A 21,651-nucleotide genomic window follows, 5' to 3' on the forward strand; every position below is an offset into this window, starting at 1 on the left:
GTTAAAAATTGATCTATAAAAATTTTTAAGAGGCGATAATTAATTAGTTGTACTTGATATCAATTCTTTAATTTTTAAATACAATTTCAGTTTAGTAGTTCGCCTTCATTATAGGAGTTTCAAATTCTTTTCTCTATTATTTTGACTTTACTGAACATCTTAGGCAATACGAATGTTTAATAAAAATAGATTATTAAAACATTTTAGCTTTTTGAAATAAATAGATGATTAAATGGTAAACTATCTATAATAGTGTATGATAAATATGTTGAAACAAAATAAATTATTCATAACACCGTGTTCAAAATTAACTAACAAAGCATTCAATCAAATCACATTGTTTTGTAAATGAAAATTGAACTTGTTTAAACTTGATGTTTGTTGACATTTTGATTGGTCAAACTAACAACAATTAATGTAAAAATTGAAAGAATTAATTAAGTCGGCTGCTTCATTATTTTTTAGCTTGTTAGAAAAGCTTTTCTCAAATAATAAATCTTCAATAACTAATTTTACCAACTATAATCGTTAAACAAACAAAAAATCAATAATATCCAATAACCAATCAATCTAATTAAACCCAAAGGCCAAACACAATTTTATTCAATTTGAAATGTACAATTAAGTAAATTCCAAAAGTTTTAAAAAAATATTTAAAAGAAAATTACAGAGTATAATAATAGTGCGTCTACTTTGCCGACAATCAAGCACACATCTTACTTCCATCCACTCATTTGTGATTTTGAGTTTAATACTGAAAGCCACAATATTTTCTTGTAACGTGTCATTTTTAATAGCTAATTCCAAAGAACAAGAGTCAACTTATGTCGATTGCTGCAATTTTAGTTCTCTGCAAGTATAAATCACTACACTACACCCTTCCTTTTTAAAATTACGGATATAGATGTATAAAACAGCCACAATGATTTACCTTAACTTTGAAATTAAATCTAACTCTAAAATAAATTTAAAATAATATAAAAATTAACGTGAACACCCAAAACACCTATTCTTAAACTAACTTTATAACGTGAATAAACACCTATACTAACTTTTATTAGATTTTTATTTTGACAATTCTAAATATTTTGTTCCACCACTAAAGTTGTATTTTTTTGCGCCTTTTCCCCTTTTAGAGACATTAATAAAACAAAAACTTAATATGGACAATACAAGAATACCCCAAAAATAAAAGGTTAGCCCACCTAGTTGGACGAATATAATTTAAAAAATATCAGTTTTTTATCAACTGCTCCTCTTGCTCTTCTAACTATACCAAAATTTAATAAAATGAGTTTTCCTTGAAATATTTGTAAATATTTATACAAACTTCAATCATAAATAACTCAAAATAGATGATCAACTATCAAAGATAAACATGAGATTTGCATGTGAAACAAATAGTCACGGCCAACGCTACAACACGAAAACAAGACAGGACATGATGTCCAATAGTAATGTTACCGTCTCTACTAGCTACTCCATACAACTCCAAGGGACAGACTCACAGGCACCGTTCTTTTAATAGGGCATTTTATTAGCGATTCGGTCCAAAATAGGACATGAAATCTAAGGACTAATAAACCTCATGTCAGAAAAAAAACAGCATCAACAAAGCCTACAAGACGAGCCCCAAAAATCGAGACTTTGTTGATGGATTGGACATCAAATTTAGGGTCCAATAATAAAAATTAACCAGCTGATATACCTAAACTGAAAAGCAAAACCAAGTATCAACCTAATTTCGAGTCTTGAAAAGAATTTTCACTCCGGAAACAGGCTTGAAAAGAACCTTGACAAAATATTACTAGAAAAGCAGCTTGCCAATGCCTGAAACTAACCAAACTGACCAACCTAATTGGCAAATGACTAAGGCCAAGACAAACATCCAAAAGGAATGAAATACATGTCATAAAAGAAAGCTCGAGTGATACGTCACCTTGTCAAGAAGCAAAAGAATAGATGTACCAGCACTTTAAAAACAAGGGTAAGCTGACTTCCCATCGATGATAGATCAGAACTCAAAATTTGGGGAAGTAAGAGTGCAAAAGATAACCAGGCACCCCAACGTTCTTTGGCATCATATAACAAAATTGAGAACAATCCAGCTCAAGACCAATCATCACAATAATCATCCTATAATAAATCACATACAAATTCCAAACCATGCATGTATATGCTCCAACCACCTCTAAACTCATCAAAGAGTATGAAAACGCTATAATCCCATCAATATATCGCTGCGTGGGGAGTGGGGATGCTTCAGAAGCTAAAAATCATTAGGCACAAAAACACTCACCAAACTGGTAAGAAAAAATAAACATTGTCGCAACCTAGATGACTGGGTAAGAATGATTTCCATACGACAAACCAGGAGCACTTCTATTTAAGTATACGATGAACCAATGAAAAAACCCTAGACACACAAGAGCCATAAGCGGCATTAACGATTTAAACTACAAAATAACTAATAGTACAGACTTTAGTTGCTGATCTCCCAATAATATAGAAAAAACACAATTAGATGTTGAAATAACCTCTAGGTCGAATAATTTCATCTCATAGTAACAATACCCTAATTTTCGGAACAAATGCCTCAGGTAAAAGTTTCCCAGACTTAGCTGGACATTATAGAAAGGATCCACAAGGACATCACAACAAATAATACAAAACTCGACACAAATCATGAGAAGGTAGAGACCGCTGCAATATGAAGATGACATGACTGACCAGACACCGATATTGAGCATGCTGGACGACAACTCTGGACCTTCCCAACAATCATAATGTCCTAGAACTCACTGGAACAGTAGATGATTGCAAATCAATATATGCTTGGCTTTACAAAATACCAAGAAAAAGGAAGACACAAACTAAAGCAGATTTAGTGAAAATCCCATAAACGGGTAATTTTGAAACCCAATCATGAGAAAAGGTTATAGTATGTAAGCAAATGAAAGAAATTAAAAACATATAATGGACAAGTAATGAAAAAAATAACCAGTATGATGTACAAAAGTGTGTCACGCCACAGACCTGCTCATTTCCATCTTCAGCTGGAGAAGGGCATTCCTTTTCTTCAGCAGGCTTATCAGCACCACAGTTCTGCCTATTGCACTTAATCCTAAATGGGTAGTTTATATTGCCACATTGTTCACACTTCCAGCTGCCATCAGGCATCTTTTGGTCTGTAATTTGTCAAGAAAAAAGGTCAAGTCAGCTAATCTATATGTATAAATCAAAGTAAAACCGAACAGCATTATGTACTACAAGACTTACTTGAATTTTTCTCCTGTTTTGGAACCTATTATGTATCCAATTGCAGAACGAGAGAAAGGAATATAGTAAATAAGCTTTTTGAACAAATAAATTTACTGTACAAGCACACTTTAAAATAGCAGGATATTTGCACTAAGGCGCAAAATAATTTTAAGATAATCTAACCTGGGAACCAGGCTTTGGGGTGCCGCACTTCCTCATATTGCAAACTGTTCTAAAAGAGAAATTCACATTTCCACATTTAGGACATCTCCAGTCATTGTCATGCTTCATATCTTTTGTCAGAACAAGACAGTGAGTTAGAAATTTCCTACAATAATAGAAAAACAAAACAATAACAAAAAAAAATGATAATCTCCAGACTAATCAAAAATGATAACGACCTTTTTTCTGGGACTTGTCATCAGGGAAAAATCCTGGCCTTGGGCCCTGGAAAACATAAGTAGCAATCATGTTTATGCCAATAAAGCCGTCAAAAAGATAAACCATGATGGCCATAGAAGACATACCATCGAAGGGGGAGCCATAGGGGGCATGGTCATGCCGTAACGATCCATCATTGGTGGAGGTATACCATACATTCCACCTGTGAAGGTATCCAAAAGTTGTCATTACTGTATGAATCCCTCTTGCATGAATAAGAACGAAGAATTCTAGTCTTTCTCCATAAAGACAATTGCATCACTAAAAAGTCAAATTGGACGTCGGGCCAAGGTAGGGTGAGTTCTATAAGGTTAGTCAAAGCCAGACTAAAATAACAACAGATTCATTTAATCTGTATTACATTAATATAAACATCCTTCAACAATGTAATTTTAACCATATATAACCCAAATTGTTAAACTAGCATAAATGAAAATGGCAAGCAATAGTCTTGGTAGACTTTAAAAAACCTGGGCAGGGGAGAATTTCTGGGAAGTAAAAATCTGAGATGTTTGGCAAAAAAAAGTTCTTCCTGCCAAGAGGAAAAGATCACTTACCTAGGGACCAAAATAAAAGTAACATGCAGGCAAGCAAAAAAGATTTTTCCTGGTTCCAAGGGAATAAAGCTCCCTGGCAATAAGTAGTTTATGCCACTTGGTTTTAAAAACGTGCTCTTAAAACTAACGTTCATGGGATGTTTGCTTTCTAAGGGCAATTTAACAGCACAAAAACAATAAAGGCATTAATAGGTAAAAATAGCTATTTAAAAGGCCACATAAGCCACTAGACAATCAAAACAGAGAACTCAAGGATTAAGATCAAAAGGAAAAAAACAAAAGATTACCAGTTAGTGGTGTGGGAAGAGAATGAATAGAAAATATACCATTACCCATCATTGATCCACCAGAATATGGTGGTGGTCCGGACATAGGCATTGGTCGATAGGGGCTGCCTCTGTTCCCATAGTTGTAGTGGTGCGGGGACCCCCCAGAATATGGAACATCATAAGGCGGCATTGATGATCCATTATATACAGAAGAACCGTATGGTGGCCCTCCCAAATACATTGAAGAAGGTGGCGGTCCTGATCCTCCATATGGAGGATTATAAGAGTAGGGTTGTGGGTGTTGCATTGGCCTTAAAGCAGGTTTCTGTAAGATCACAGTAGGATAACAATGAATACCACTAAAACCAACCATGAAAAACAAAGTCAGAAATGAAAAAACCAAGAGGAAAATTTTCAGTAACACACTTACCGCATTGTGATCAGCTGGCCTGGCCTGGGTACAGCTGCGCATATTGCAGGTTGTTCTAAACGAAAAATTGACATTGCCACATCCAGGGCAAATCCAATCATCTTCCCTGCGGCCACCTGCATATTCAAGGTAGAGGAGACAAGCAAAGATCGCTTCAAAGAAAACAAACAAAAATACATCCGTATCATGGTCATTTATAACAAATAGAGCAATATTTAGGAATCAGCTATAATTAAACATCTTAGACGTGATTGACCTCTAAATATATAAATAGGTTTCAAAAAAAAGAAATTCATCAAATACAGATTCAGGAAAAAGGTAAAATCTAACAAGACAACAGCAATAAAAAAAATTGATCTGATCAAAGTAAAACTTGCCAATAGACCACCATACAAAGATTCCAAACATGCATGCTATGACTCACCAATTCCCTGACAAGCAAAATTGCCAAATAATAAAATGAAATATCAAAGGCGTTACTTTTAGAGGAAACATGTAAAAGCACCAACCCATTGTGCTGCCATTATTAATACTCTACCAAATCATTACTCTCAAACATAAGAACTACAGCAACCAATATCTTCTAGAAATCTGGCATCACCCAGTTCTTTTCCAGAGTCATTCTTTGAGTAATTTGGGAAAAAGGCGGAGGAAAGAGAAAGGAATGAAAGGACAAAAAAGTGGCCTGTTTTTCATTCCTTTCTATTGAACCAAATCCATCCCTAGAGGAAAAAGAAAGCCGCAAGCTCACCCATCCCATCCCTTCCTTTACCCAGTGTCCCAAATCCATCTGAAATGGGGAAAGTTCAAAAAGAAAGAGCACGCTATTATAGTTTCTAATCCAACAAACTAGCCAAATGGGGCTTTGTAAAATTTTGATGCCAGCAATTTCAGACATGGGTGTATCATTACATAACAGCAATATTAAATGTACAAAAAGTTGTTTTTCCTCTTTGCATGCGTAATAGAGAAAATTTTCACCTTGCTTATGCTAGTGTTGAGAAATACAGATCACAAGCACTAGTTAAACAAAGCCAAGAACTCAAGACCTCTATAATAATAGCTTCTCCATGAGTAAATTATAAACAAATAAAAAAGAAAGATAAATTATAAACAAATAAATGGTCATCCATCATAGATCTCCTACTTTTAGTGCAACTATAAGTGGTTGTGGCGTTCAGACCAGAACAACAAATTTTAAGTTATCAAATACGCCATTCATCCATTAAAAGAAAATAAATATCTTTTTTCCCTACAAATCGTAGGGAAAATCCCCCAATTCTCATTCTCCCCAAATGATCACGGAGATAAGGAAACAGTTCACCATTCCATGGATGAATGAATGATTAAATATGCGCCTCCTAATGTCGGTGTGTCTAGACACCTCAATTTTTAACACCAGAAGGATTTCTCATATTAACACATTAACAATGAAATATGGAAACATAGCAACATTTTAATAGAAACTAACTTCAGTTGATAGATTAACCGATCAAGAAGAACAAAAAGGAAAAGCCACAAAAATGCCAATTAATAGAATAATAAATACATACCGTCTGTCCTAGCACGCTTGGCGTTGGAAGGATTTCTGTTATCCACCTGAAAAGATCCACAAATTTTCTTAACAATAACTCTTTGAATTTCCAAACATAAAAATCCCAAAATCAAATAGTACTAACTTTTAGAAACCCTAGAATCCAAAAACGTCAATCAATAATAGCAATAAATAAAAATTAGATCAATTCAGAGGGGGAAAAGTAATCTAAACCCTGATTTTCGTCGACAGATTAAATAAAAATGCTTGAATTTCGAAATGAAATCATAAGGGAAAGAGTAGTACCTGAGACATGTAGATTGTTAGAATAAAAGAGATCGAAGAGACAGATGAAGAAAGGTGGATTGACGAAGATATAGAAATTAGGGTTCTACAATTCGATTACAAATTAGAATGGGTAAATAATAAGGGATAACTGGAAAATTGAAAGAAAATATATTCCTCGAGAAAACCTGTTTTTTGGACGCACTGGGCTCGGGCTGACACCTATTACGGTCCGAGTAACACGCACCGAACCATAGTGATTATTTTGGTTTTAGGGAGAGGTTCTAAACATATTTAACATTTTTGACTGTGTAGTATCTTAAAAATTGAGGGCTTTAATATTATATTATTTAATATATGTTCAGTGTTTAAATATATAAATTGTTAAAAAATATTATAATTTTTAAAATTTCACATGTCACTTCTTCTTATTAGAACTTAAATGTTTATGATTTTTCCCGCCTTCAAAGAATATTGCAATTTTTTCTCTGTCTTTGTGATTTTGATAAACTCAAATGTTTACGTTTTGGGGTTGAGTTAGTTATGCGGTATGTATCATGGTTGTTGGTTTAGTTGTATTGATTATTATTGTTCTTGAACCAACTTCGAGTTTTTCAAAAACATTTTATATGCTTGTCTTTAGTATTTTGTTTTATGTTGCGATGGCGTTTTTAGTATAGTTGAGTAGGTGCTCCATAGCTATAGATGATATATTTGATTAGCATATAACTATAAGAATTGTGTTTGTGGTTGTTGTGATCTTTATCTGTTGATTTTCAAAATGTGTTTGATTTCAATTCTTCAATAAAAAATGAAAAGAATCATTTTAGACATAAATTTAGATATTTTTCATCAATCACTCTTCTATATGCCTTGTAATTAGACCACAAAGCTATGCAAACATCAAGATTGCAAACATCTTGTTAGTAAAAGAGCCTAATCAACACTTGATGGAGGTAATATTCATCACCAAATGACTCAAGGCATACCATGTGGTGAGCAATGATTAGGGTGCAATAGGGTTAAATGCATTAATGGAAGGGCTTCAAGAAAGCAACAAAAGAGGAGTCTTTAAAGTATTAAATGTTTACTAGAGAAAAATGTAAGACAATAGGCAAAATGCGAAGTAGACGAGTTTTCCATTTTGGTTTAAGTTCCAACATTCCATATCACTTCAATGATATTTATCCATTTTTTAAATTTTTTTATCAACAACCAAGTTAAAATCAATAAAAAAAAAAACATTTACCACACCCTTTTAGCTTTTTGACCAACCACAATACTAAAAGCTAAATAAAACCAGCAAAAGGTCATTTACCTTTATCTTTTTCCTCAACTTCAATCTACTAAACAAAAAGTGGAAATTTAAAGCGTATCAAAATGAAAAATAAAATGAGAAAATTAAAAAAAAAAACAAAAAAAACTTGTAGAATGACAACTTTAATTATAATTCATAAGCAATAGTCTTTTACTTAAAAGAAATCTCAATAAAATTTTGTAAACTAAAAACCAACCCACATTCCACACATTAAAGTATATTAATTTGAAACTTGAAAAGCAATAAAATAGCCGAGAATAACGAAATTACATTTGAAACTTAAAAATTAAAAAGAGAACTAGAAGAAGGTTCCAATAGGAAAAGCACAGAGAATAATAGCAGACATGAAAACTGCAAGAAAGCTGCTTAAGAAAACATTTCCATGCTTGACTCCGTTTGCATTGTTGCCGTTATCTGTTGTGCTTGATGTTGTAGAAGAAGATGTTGACGGCGACGCTGTCGTCGAGGATGTTCCGTTACTGTCCTTGAATATGGCGGCTGCCGGGGATGTTGCCGGAATTCCAAGAAGCTCTGTACGCAATTAAGTACAATTTATATTAGTTTAATTTGTCTTGGACTTCACTAGGTCATTTTACTACTTCCTTACTTTTTGTTTCTTCACTTTTTAAGTTTTTCCATTTTATAAAAAAAATTTAAATTTGATTTTTAAAGTATATATTTAAGATAAAATATTTTAATCTGTGATCTTGTTAGATTCATCTTGATGCAAAGAATTTTAATATATAATGTTTACATTTTTTTATTATGCGTACTATAATACATCAATACTCAAAATTTGTTTTGAAATACGTAAAAGGATAAAATCGACAAATAAAAAGGAACGGATTAGTTTGTCTAAGACGTGACTTCTGTTGTTTAATTAATATACTATTAATATTAAATTGTGTTATATATAAAACAAAAATATAATGTTCGAGTTGATTCAATTCACATACCGACTGATATTCTTAATTCATTTCTACTTTTTCTAAGTTATTGAATACTCCATCCTTTAGTGTTTAATATATCTTTTATTTTTTTTTCTTAAACTAATTATATAAGGTAAGTGTTAGTTTATTTAATATGGTAAAATTAGTTTTTGATAGTTTTTGATTGTCCACTATTTATTAAAAAAGAAAGTTGTACAATAAATTAAAATTTACTTTTATGAGAGACCGGTCTAAAAACAAAAAATTTATATCTTAGTAATTTATTAATTGGACTATTCAACTTAAAACTTATCATTATATCACCACTTCTTTTTTAATAAAATTACTAAAATACCTTTAAATCTATTTTTAATTATAAAATCAACCTTTATTAATAATAATTAAATTAAAAAAAGAGAAATTCCACATGGTAGTATCAATTTTCATGAAATGCCAGTGGTAGCGCTTTTGTAAGATTTTTTCATATGGATCCAGTTTATGCATTATCTACTAGCATTTTCCGTTAAATTCTTGTTAATTTCTGTTTAATTCATTATTTTGTAAGATTTTTCCACATGATAGTATTTTAACGTTTAATTCGCCGATTAATTTATCAATGCTCTTAAATGTCGTAACGATTAAGTAGATATGTATTAGTGCTTGGAATGCACCTATTGAACTTATGAAATGCACCTTTTGAGCTAATAAAATGCACCTTTTGAATTATTTATTAGTGTTTGTAATGCATCTTTTGAACTTTATGATGCCAATAATTTAAATGAAAATATAATTGTTACAACATTTGATAAATTAATCAGTGAATTAAACGTTAAAATTGTGAATTAAACATTTGTGAGCAAAAATTGGATGCTACCACGTAGAAAAATCTTACAAAAGAATGAATTAAACAGAAATTAACAAGAATTTAACGGAAAATGCTACGGCAATTAGATAGTGCATAAACTGGATGCTACCATGTGGAAAAATCTTACAAAAGTGCTACCACTGGCGTTTCATGAAATCTAGATGCTACCATGTGGAATTTCCCTTAAAAAAATATTAATTTTAAAAAAGAAAATAATTTTTTAAAATCGAAAAATAAACCTAATCACACGTTTTGTATTGAAATTTGATATATAATCACTCTTTGCCCAAAACTTTTGATAGGAAAATCATATTAGTGCAATATTTATAGTATTAAAACCTAGACTTCAAGATCTTTCCAATGATATATTACATGCCTAATTCCGATAACCGAGTGAGAAATGATGATCGTTTAAAATTTGTTTGTGTCAACATTTGATATATGTTCAATATTTTAGGCATAACTTTTTATAGAAAAATCGTATTAATGCAAAGTTAACGGCATTAGAAACTAGACTTTAAGAGCTTTGCAGCAACATACTATATGCCAAATTCTGACAATCGAGCGAGAAATAACGACCGTTTAAAGTTTGTTGTGATTTTCTAACGTTTACTCACGTGCGATCGGACAACGGTATGGACGCGTAAAACGTGCAACCGGACCACGGTATGGTCACACGAAACGCGTGACTCCACCGCGGTCTGGTCGCGTGTTTTATGCAACCATACCGCGGTCCAGTTGCACGCGACGACTAGATGTTAAAGTCCTTGCAAACTTTAAATGCTTGTCATTTCTCGCTCGGTTGTCGGAATTGGGCATATAATATATTGTTGAAAAGATCTTGAAGTCTAATTTCTAATAACGCAAACCTTGCATCATTAATATTTTTCTATAAAAAGTTATGTCTAAAAGATTGAATATGTATCAAATTTCAGCACAAACAAACTTTAAACGATCGTCATTTCTTGCTCGGTTATTGGAATTGAGCATATAATATATCATTGGAATAATCTTGAAGTCTAGATCCTAATTCCACAAACATTGCAATTATATGATTTTCCTATTTAAAGTTATATCCAAAAGAGTGAACATATATCAAATTTTAACACAATCATATTGATGCTCATTTTCGTTGGCCTTTGTAATTCGTTTTTTAGTTTTAGCTTGTTTTAGTTGAATGAGTGTTCGGAGAGAGTTTTTAAAGAGATGTTAGAGATTAAAGGTTTAAAAAGTAACCAAAAACAATCATATAAGTTTAATAAATAAAAAATGGCAATAAAATAAAAAGAATTGCGATTTTTAATAATATTACATATTGATGGTTTTAGAAAAAAGTGCGCAATAATTAGGTATGACACTATCAAGAATTTATTAGGTTTCAGCATACAACTAACTTCATTTAAGATTGCCGAAAGCATTTATTTGAATACATGTCAAAGTTTACCGATATTAATATTTCTGAACTTTTTGTGTAGTTTGGAGCTTCACCTTATTGACAATGACTAACCATTCAACATTCAATTTATTTTCTTCAAATTGTTGTATATACATAAATTAAATAACTCAATTAATATAAATTATGTTAACATAAACTCTTTATATTAAGTTTGTCTCAATGAACGGACGTATATGATCACAAGACAAGAGTAATTGTTTTTATTATTTTACAAATTTTTAAATGAGCCTCATGGTGAGACCATCTATTGAATAAACTCATGTACATTTTAGTGTGTAAAAGTATTTACTCATAATTTTAAATTAATTTATTAAAAAAATGATAATTAGAGACGATCTCGTGCAACCAAAAATCTTAAATTAATGGTCTTATAATGAGATTATTTTTACTAGACTGATTCATATATAATTATAATGTATTAATATTATCATTAATGTAAATCGAACACCATGATAACGGTGTAAGGAAAACTTGTAACCACTCCTTCAACCTATAATTCTGAATAAAACCCATTAGTTAGAATTAACTATCATATTTTTTTAAGTCATTTGATTGTTTAAAAAAAACATTGCATGCATGAAAAATAAGTTTATTATAGGTTCTGATTAGTCCTATGCAACGGGGCGGGTTGGGCTATAGTATAAATGGTAATTTAAAAAAAAATCATTTAGTAATAAATTAGATTTTTTCATTTTTTTTAAAATTAAGGTACATTAATGGTGAAAAACAGTGATGTTGAAGATGATAATTATGGCTATTTTTTATGATTTGGGGTTAACGTAATATATTTAGGGTTATAACATAATATATTTGGAGTTATCACTCAATATATTTGAAATTAAAATTTAATATATTTGAGGTTTTACAACATAATATATTTGCTTGTATTATTATAATATCAATTTTGTAGTATTATATCACAAATATAACCCAAATTTATTACGTTATGACCGCAATTATATATTTTGTTATAACCCCAACTATATTATGTTATTACTCCAAATATATTATGGTTATAACCCCAAATATATTATGTTATAATTACAAATATATTATGTTATAACTCTCAATATATTATGTTATAACCACAATTGCTTTTATTAATTTTTCCCAAATATTTTCAACATCATTATTTACACCATTAATGAAGCTTAATTTAAAAAAAATTATAAAATTGTAAATCCAACTAATATATAACACAATCAACCCATAAAAATGAAAATGAAAGCTTTAAAAACGAAAATGATGAAGTATAAATACATAACTTTGATGGTTTTGCAAATGTTGAAGAAGATAAAAAGAGAATAAACAACAATGGAGTTTGAGAGAGGAAGATGGAGATTGAAAAACACAAATAGAGTTTGAAAGACGAAGATGAGTACTTTTGTCAGGAAAGAGAAAAAGAAAAACTGAAAATAAAAGTTAAAACAGTCTCAAGTAAGAATTTTTGCTAGATATATATTAATTTATTTATAACATTAAGTGGTAAAAAAAGGAAGGAAATAGACTTAGGATTAGGGTCCATTTACAACCCTTATCAATCCTTGTCTTAATTTTTTTATAAGTTAATTTTTAAGCCCAACCCTTTTCAACTCTCTTCATATACAACCCTTACAATAAAGGGCTGAATTAAGAGTCCCAATCGAAATCCAGCCCATTGCACAAGTCTAATTCTGATTAGTTTGTTTAAATAACACGTGTACACACAAGTATAATTAGTTTATACATGTATATGTCTAGCTCCACAGTCCATACGCACAAGTATAATTACTTTTAATAAATTCAGATAAGCAAATTATATAACATATATACCCTTAAATACAGAAATATAACAAATTATATTAACTAATAATTATAAATTATAATATATGGAGCCTTAAAATTGAACATCAAACATATTATATATTATATAATATTTTTAAATTAAAAAATTATCTAAACCAAGCATCACCTAGTGTAATTAATTATTAATTATTAATATCTAATATTTTATTTTTATCTCTTATAAAAAATAATTTTTCAATATTTGATAATTGATGTAGACTACTTGTCTTCATCAATCAATTAGTTATGAAAATAGTATCCTTAATTGGGTTTATCTTTCATACTCCATTTGTGGCTGATTTTTGTGGGGACTTGAGGGTACCCTGACTCCATCATAAACTTTGAATTATACTAAATTTCTTAATGTCATGTTTAGAAACAATAATTTCATTTGAAAATTTAGAATTGGCTCAAATTTATTGTTTGACAATCAAACCTTTTTAAATTTGAATTTGAATCAAATTCCACCATGGTTTTTAAAGTAGTTAAAGTTAAGAATTTGCAAATAAATACTCAAACCTTGTCATTCTCAAATTTTTCATTTATAATTTCATAATTAGAATCCATAATTTAAAATGAAATACTTGTTCCCAAACACTACATAAGAAAAATCATTCATAAGTAAAAAATATCATCAAGCTTCTAATTTTTTGTTTTTGTCTAGTTATCAGATTTATAATTTCACAAATCTTATCATTATAGTTTGAGTTCGCTACTTTGCTTCATACAAATAAAGATCAAATAAGAGCGCTAAATATAATAAGAAGAATAAAAAAGACTTTTTTTTCAATATAAATACTGAAAAATATTTATATTATAAATTAAGAATATTTTTCATATTTATAATATAATATTTTTTCTACGTTTATATTGACTTTTATATTTTAAGTTTTTCTAGTGTTATATTGACCTTAGTTTTTTTTTATCTTATTGTAATCAAAGTTGTGTAATACTTCTTATCTTTTTTATTTTAAACATATTTCTTAGTGAATCCCACCCATATATTTCCTTGGAATTTTAATAGTTGTTATAGATCCTGTAGCAACTATTGTTTTTCTTCATGTATAATGTAAAACACAAACAAGTGAGATTTTGTTTGATTCGTCTTAATGTATATTTTCATAATATTAACTTAAAATTTTTTTTGATCATATCATTAAAAACAGAATTGTAGCAACTATCAAAAATCAGACACAATATATATTGACCGTAGATAAAAAAATTCAATTAGCAAATCAAATAATAATTAATTAAATTAGAGAGAGTATTATAAAAAAAAACTTACTAGGGCAATTGCTAACACTAGCATTAGTAAGATGACAAACATTAGGAAGTTGTAAGAGATTATCTTCTTTAATCCCAAGATTCTTAATTTTTTCACTTCCATTATGAGCTTGTTCTATAAAGAAACACAAACAAACCGGTTTTTTCTCCTTCATTGTTCCTACTGAATCACAACACTTTTTTCCCGGCGTCGGCGAACTTCCCGTCGCAAAATTCAGGCAGCTAGACAAGTCTGATATTGATTGGCTACATTGAGTTGGCAACGACGACGTATCAACCGCCTCGGAAGTTTCATTTATGCATAGAGTTACTATGATCATAACTAGAGTAAATTTTGTGATTTTGAAGATTTGAGATGAACCCATGATTAAATTTTTATTTTTATTTTTATTTTTTTTTTTGGTTTCGGTAAAAGAGAGAAAAATGGTTGAGGTGATGATGAAAAGATTGTGACAAAGGTATAGAATTTATGTAGCTTTGTTTATGGTTATGTAGTTGTATTTGGATTAGTGTCATTTATTGCTATATTGATTATTATGAGCTAGCTTGCATTAGATATTTTTTTAGGTGTATATTGGGCATGCAAGGCTGTTCAAGTTTGTAAACAGACATTATTTTATAAAATGTATTAATGAATAGACATTTATTACACTGTCATTTAAATATTTTGTCTTTTTCTATTATTGACAGAAAAGTTTTTGATATTTAACTTGATATTTAGTTATGGAAATAATTTACTCATTAAAATATATTAATATGTGTTTACATGAAAATCTATCTAGTAAATACTAATATATGTATTGGTTAAGTTGATAGATATTTTACTGTGTGATAATATTTATTCGGATTTAAACCTTTTTATGTAAATGTTTTTTTAGAGTTTAAATATAATTTTTCTTATTTATATTATTGACATCATTCATTTATTTATTTATATCGTGTACCTAGTTAGTTAGAATTGAACTAAATCATTCCACATGTACTGTTGCTATCACAAACTTTTTTTTTCATATTTAAAATTGATTAGTTTAGTTTAGTTAAATTCTAATAAGTTAGAATTTTAGTGGAACAATGGTTTTCTTATAAGTTAAATTGGGTTTTCACTTTTGTCAATCTACATATTAAATTATAAATATTTTAAATTGTGTTTGATTAAAAAATAAAAAATATTGATGTAATAGAGACGAATTAAACAAGATTTCACTTGTCTATGTTTTAACTAATAAATTAAGAATAAAATATAAATAAAAATCGATAATAGTTTAAAAAACCAAACGAGACATAATAACTATAAAAGAGTTGTTCATTCAAGTTATCGAGTTTGAAATCGGATTTTGTGTTCTTATTGATTTTTACATAATTGTAAATCATTTTTAAAGTCGGGTCAAATCAGATTCGATTACAAGGTCGAGTAAATTTCGGATCATCAAATCTATTTTAAACAAGAAGCATGAAATAGACAGGTCAAAGATTGACAAATGGCTGAATAAGCTAAGTGTGAAGAGATTGGCATGTTTTAGAAGGCAATTGTTAGTGAGCTTATTTAGACTTTCATAAATGTTGAAGGCATGGCAAGTGAGAAGTAGTTGAGGAAACAATAAGGCAGTTAAAGCTACCCTTAAAATTAGAACTTGTATACTGCTAATAAATATAATTGACCCATCTATACTCATTCAAACTTCAAATCAATTCAAACAAGTATGTATGTATCGTGTGCATACCATGATACTAATATGGAGTCTTTGGTTTGAAAAAAATATTTTTTTGAAAATTTTCTTAAGTACATCAATAGAATATATGCATATTATACAATAATATTTATTATATGTACATAATATTATATATTAGAACTAAATAATATTGTGTAATGTTATTATATTTCATTATATATATTTTGTTGTTTGTTACACAAGACTTTTGAAATTAAAAAGTATTTTTCATATTTTCAAAACCTTTTTCTTCCAAATTATATGGAAACCAATATTTTCTATTAATACTTAAACATTTTCTCATAATAGATATCTTTAACTTTTTCATTCACAATACATATATTTTTTATGAGTTTTCCGTCAAAATGAACAAAAGAATACTACTATATAATTACATTATATATTTTGCATTTAATAAATTCTCTTAGTATTTAATGGTTTTTCTTTTAGTGGTAATATGATCCGACATAGTTTGAAATAAAATAATTTATGTGAAAGTAAGTAAAAAAAAAAAAAAAAAAAAAGATTATTCGAGTAATAAAAAGGGGAGAAAGTGGTCTAGTAATTGCAATTTCCATTTTCACATCTACATAATATGCTGACTCAGTATCATTCATCTAGTTGTACCAATAAATGAGTAAATAAATGTGGAGTTATATAAATTAACTTCTGTTTTGGGCAATAAATAAGTCTTATTTTATGTAATGCTCACTTAACACATTAGAAATACAAAGCTAAAAATAGTAGAAAATGAAGTAATGGTTAGTTAGGACCATCACTTAAATTGGTAAAACATGTTCATAGAATTATTAATATTAAAAAAAATGTTTATAGAATTATTTTCCCAATTTTTAATTTTATGTGATGAATATTGGTGGGATGGTGATGAAGGATCTAAGGAAGTATGACGATGATAATGCATTGTATCACTTGGCTCGTTGTTATGAATAACGAACAATTAATATTTTATTTTAATTTTAAAAATTATGTTTGTCTTTTTTTGTTCTCTGTTACTAACAACGAATAAAATTATAATAAATTTTATTTTGTCTTTTAGCATGGTCTATTTTTTGTTTGCTATTATTATCAGTGAATATAAGCTCGATACAAATAATTTTTTAAAAAATACTTTTGGATCAAGCTTATTTTTAAATTTTTTATTAAATTAAATTTGTTTATTTCAAAAGTTGGTCTCATGAGTAGATCTTTGTCAAACCATTTCTCTCATGGACATCAATTTGGGCCAGAATTGTGCCCAAATGGCTACAAGTATAACAACTTAAATTCCGCCAGTTATGTATAAGCCTACGTAAGTATTGAAAATTTAAATAAAATAAGATTATTTAAGAACTTAATTTTAAAAATAAGCTTCGTGAAAAATTAATTTTCAAAATAAGCGTCCGTACATCCAAATCTAGCCTTGGAGTAAATCGCTGTTACTAACAGCGAAAGACAAAAATAAATAAATAAATAAATAAAAGCCATAAGTCTCTGTTACTAATAGCGACTTAGGGAGTTGACCAGTCAACTCCTTAAGTCGCTGTTAGTAACAACGACTTTAAGGTTAACTGGTCAACTCCTTAACCTCGTAGGTTGGAATGAGGAAGTAACTGAGAACTGGAAACTTAAAATACATTAAGTCGCTGTTACCAACAGCGACGTAAAAAAAAATTATTATTTATTTATTTATTTTTTGTCGCTGTTAGTTACAGCGACTTACTCCAAAGTTAGGTTTGGATTTATGGACGCTTATTTTGGAAATAAAGTTTTCACGAAGCTTATTTTTGGAATTAAGTTGTTAAAACATCTTATTTTATTCAAATTTTCCGTAAGCATTCATCTCATAAGTCATAGTGAATACCTACCAACCTCATATCAAACTCTCACCTATGACGCCCACATTTAACATTTATCATCCCTATATTCAAATTTTTCACAATTGGATTAAATTTAACATAATTGCTTTAAAAAATAATGAAGATAAAAGTAAATTCAAATTATTAAATTGTTTAGAAAAACAAAATATGAAAATAATTCGACTTAAGAGTATCATATAAGAACTCAATTTGACAGTGGAAAATTTTAATGTGTGATAAATTGAATGTCCAACTTTAATTACAAAGTTTTCAGTGACATAAATGTCAACTAACATAGTTGGTAAAGTCAGTAGTAATGATACTAAATTTTGGGACCTATAATCAAATCCTATTTATATTAATTACTCTTGTAACTTTTTTTTTTTAAATAAATTATAAAAACTAACTTTGCTTGTTCTGATACAAAATAATTATTTGAATTATTTCTGACATATATTTAGTTTATAATGGCTCATTGATCATGCATTTATTACATATACAAGATTTTAGACTATCTTAAAAGTACTCTTAAGCTTATTTGGTGGTGACTTCACGTTAGAGGTGTTTAATATGGTAGTTCAACCCAATAGGCCGTCAAAGGTCGAGCTACCTTTACAACATAATTTTTTCCGCTAGTCTTCCGAGAAACGTCTCTCAGGTACATCCTGTTAAAGCTTAATAAATTAAAAAGATGATTATAGGCTGACTCAATTAGAGATGGTCTCTCACATGAATTTGTGATTTTTTTAAGTATTAATAATTAAATCAAGACTTATATATAGGGGTGTTCATACGTGGGTACCCGCCATTTTTGGTATCCGAATAGTCGACCCTTTAGACTTATTGGATCGTCTGAATCTAGACCTATCAGATCCAACGAGTTTGAGTCTGAATCTAATATTTTCAGACTTTAAGGATTTGAGTCTAAGCATAAGTTCATAAAAAAACCGTACTCTCCTCTATATGTATGAGTTGCCGTTTTTCTTCCCTACCTAGATCCTGATTATAGTAATCTATAAGCGAAATACACTGAATATAATAATAATGATATAAGTTCACAAAAAATTAATAAGTTTAAATCCATATCTAATTACACTCAACTAAAATTCGATCCATAATCATTTTTAAACTTCCCATTAGCACACATTCTCTTTTTCTCTCTTTAAGTATAAAACCCTAAAGAAACTAAGACCCAACGTCAAAAATCTAAGTCAATCACTATACACTAATGGGTTTTGCTCACATCATCATCATCATCCCTTAAAATTATTATCAATGAATATCTTGTATAAATTTGCATAAAAATTAGAACAATTTGCATTGTCTCCATTTTATTACGCAAAGAAACCATTTTTATATGTGACTACAACTTTTAGACGTGGTCAACTTTTAAGTTCACTTTCCTTGCATCCAACTTTTCTTTTGCTTATCATTCAAAGAAAGTCGCACTTTTAATTACTACTCCTTTATCTCCTCTTGAAGACTAGCATTAGTATAAAAAAGCCCTCCATAAATAAGGTCACAAGAAAATACGACTAAAATTCTAAACCATACCAAATATGAAGGGTAACAAAACCAACAATCTTAATTCCAATCAACCATGGCTTATAGCCATAGCAATATTATTAGGTATCATCACGGGTGCCCTTTTAGTGTCAGCTTTTATGGGCCCCAACTGTAAATTACCTGAAAAACTTTCTCTCTCCTCCACATCACCTATTAGATCGTCTGCCACTTCATCAAGTGGCAGGTCGATTCAATCAAAAGCCATCCTTCACTATGCAACATCAAAAATAATCCCACAACAAACATTAGAGGAAGTTACGGAATCATTTAACGTTCTCCAATCCAAAAGTCCATGTAACTTCTTAGTATTTGGGTTAGGTTATGATTCCCTGATGTGGGCCGGGCTTAACCCAGATGGAACTACTCTATTTCTAGAGGAATCCCCTGAATGGGTTAACATAGTGTTAAAAGATGCACCATATTTAAACGCGAAAACGGTGCCGTATAGAACACAACTCAAAGATGCTGACCGATTACTTGAAAGTTACCGGAAAAACCCAAGCTGTGACCCCACCACTACATTAAAGGGTAACCGGGAATGCCCATTAGCATTGGATAATCTACCGGAAGAAGTGTATGAAAGAGAATGGGATATGATAATGATAGATGCTCCAAGAGGATACGGGCCGGATCATCCGGGTAGAATGGCGGCCGTATTTTCAGCTGCAGTAATGGCACGTGCGAGAAAACATGCGGGGAATACGCACGTGTTCTTGCATGATGTTGATCGGAATGTGGAAGAGAGTTATGCTAAGGAGTTTTTGTGTGAGAAATATAGAGTTGGGGCTGTTGGAAGATTGTGGCATTTTGAAATCCCACCATCAACAAATGGTGGTAAAAGTTTTTGTTAGCCAATTAAATTAAAGATTTACTGGGTGTTTGGTAAATGACTTATAATCGATAGTTTATAGTTGATTACAATGGCTGATTTAACCAACTGATTTCGAACCCGCTGCTACGAGCAACTTGTCTAAAAACAGCTTAATCATATAAATAAATTGTTTGAAATAGCAAGTTTAGCAAATATTAGCTTGAATTAGCTGGTTTGACCACTAAACTCTATATTATATCAAAATAAGTTAAAATTGCTCAATGAGTTATTTTGCCAAACACCCCTTAAGTAAATATCTTGAATAATTAATGTTTTTGTATCATTGAATTTGCTATAGTCGTTATAAAATGATATCACATTCAAAGTATAAATATAGTAAATTTAATGGGATGAAGGGATATGTTTACAAGATTTTGAAGGTGTTTGACAAAAGATTGATAGCTTATAGTTGATACCTGATTAGAGTGACTGATTTGACCAGCTAATTTTATTAACTGGTTTGACCAGCTGATTTTGAACTCGTTGCTATAAGCAACTTGTTCAAAAAAACTTATTTGTATCAATAAGCCATTTGAACCAACTAATTCACCAAACACTAGTATAAGTTGTTTTGACCACCTAGTCCTTTATTTATATCAAAATAAGCTAAAATTGTTCAATAAACTACTTTGCCAAACACCCCCTTTATGTCTTTTAATTAGGACTATTTTGTTGGAAATATTTCACATGTGATACAAGATCCCACATTGATAAAATAGTAGGTTGTGGACTTGCATATATATTGGGTGGGCTAATCCTCCTATTACCATATGGTTTTGGGAAACAATAAACCTCATCAAGTGTATGTGTAAGTTAACGCTTTTGACCCGTGGGTTTATGGGCCCGAGCTCATGGATGTCCCGTGTCCACATGAGTGGACTACGGTGAGATTATGTGACGAATTGTTACGGCATAATATATTTTCAGTATTGTTAATGAGATTTTGGTGACATATGTTGAACTTGATTATCAGGTTCTAAATAGCAAGAAAGTAATATTGAAATCTAAGAGTTTTAAGAACATGGAACATAAGATGGTTATCAGTATCACTTGTGTTTTTTTGTTTTTACATTCCAATGTATAATCTTTATTTATATTAAATTTCCAATTAAAAATTGACAAATTTCAATAAATGTCCTATATAATAATGTCTATGCTTGTTTCTAGATATAAAGTATTAAAAACAGTGACCGCGA

General features: G+C 29.9%; 3 protein-coding genes across 4 annotated transcripts; 1 reads left to right on the top strand and 2 right to left on the bottom strand.

The window, feature by feature from the left end:
- Positions 1 to 2,338: 2,338 nt before the first annotated feature.
- On the bottom strand, positions 2,339 to 6,998 carry LOC130820636 (ranBP2-type zinc finger protein At1g67325-like). Of its 2 annotated transcripts, none has more exons than XM_057686086.1 (10): positions 6,799 to 6,998; positions 6,512 to 6,557; positions 4,959 to 5,074; positions 4,586 to 4,853; positions 3,789 to 3,865; positions 3,663 to 3,708; positions 3,445 to 3,554; positions 3,280 to 3,304; positions 3,037 to 3,188; positions 2,339 to 2,801 (listed from the first exon to the last, which is right to left on the bottom strand). In XM_057686086.1, the coding sequence occupies exons 1-10, from the start codon at positions 6,805 to 6,807 to the stop codon at positions 2,799 to 2,801; spliced, it is 852 nt and encodes a 283-aa protein (XP_057542069.1). In that variant the 5' UTR covers positions 6,808 to 6,998; the 3' UTR covers positions 2,339 to 2,798. The 2 variants fall into 2 exon arrangements, with proteins under 2 accessions (XP_057542069.1, XP_057542070.1); XM_057686087.1 differs by having other exon boundaries at positions 4,592 to 4,853; positions 6,799 to 6,955.
- A 1,203-nt stretch (positions 6,999 to 8,201) lies between these two features.
- Positions 8,202 to 15,018, bottom strand: LOC130820638 (non-specific lipid transfer protein GPI-anchored 1). Its single transcript, XM_057686088.1, has 2 exons — positions 14,455 to 15,018; positions 8,202 to 8,626 (listed from the first exon to the last, which is right to left on the bottom strand). Exons 1-2 carry the CDS (start codon positions 14,816 to 14,818, stop codon positions 8,394 to 8,396), a joined length of 597 nt encoding a protein of 198 aa, XP_057542071.1. The 5' UTR covers positions 14,819 to 15,018; the 3' UTR covers positions 8,202 to 8,393.
- Positions 15,019 to 19,411: 4,393 nt separating this feature from the next.
- On the top strand, positions 19,412 to 21,582 carry LOC130820639 (probable methyltransferase At1g27930). The gene has a single exon (XM_057686089.1). It carries the CDS (start codon positions 19,578 to 19,580, stop codon positions 20,433 to 20,435), a length of 858 nt encoding a protein of 285 aa, XP_057542072.1. The 5' UTR covers positions 19,412 to 19,577; the 3' UTR covers positions 20,436 to 21,582.
- Positions 21,583 to 21,651: the final 69 nt, after the last annotated feature.

The sequence above is a fragment of the Amaranthus tricolor genome, chromosome 8 (genome assembly GCF_026212465.1).
Source record: "Amaranthus tricolor cultivar Red isolate AtriRed21 chromosome 8, ASM2621246v1, whole genome shotgun sequence".
Classification (NCBI taxonomy): Eukaryota; Viridiplantae; Streptophyta; class Magnoliopsida; order Caryophyllales; family Amaranthaceae; genus Amaranthus; species Amaranthus tricolor.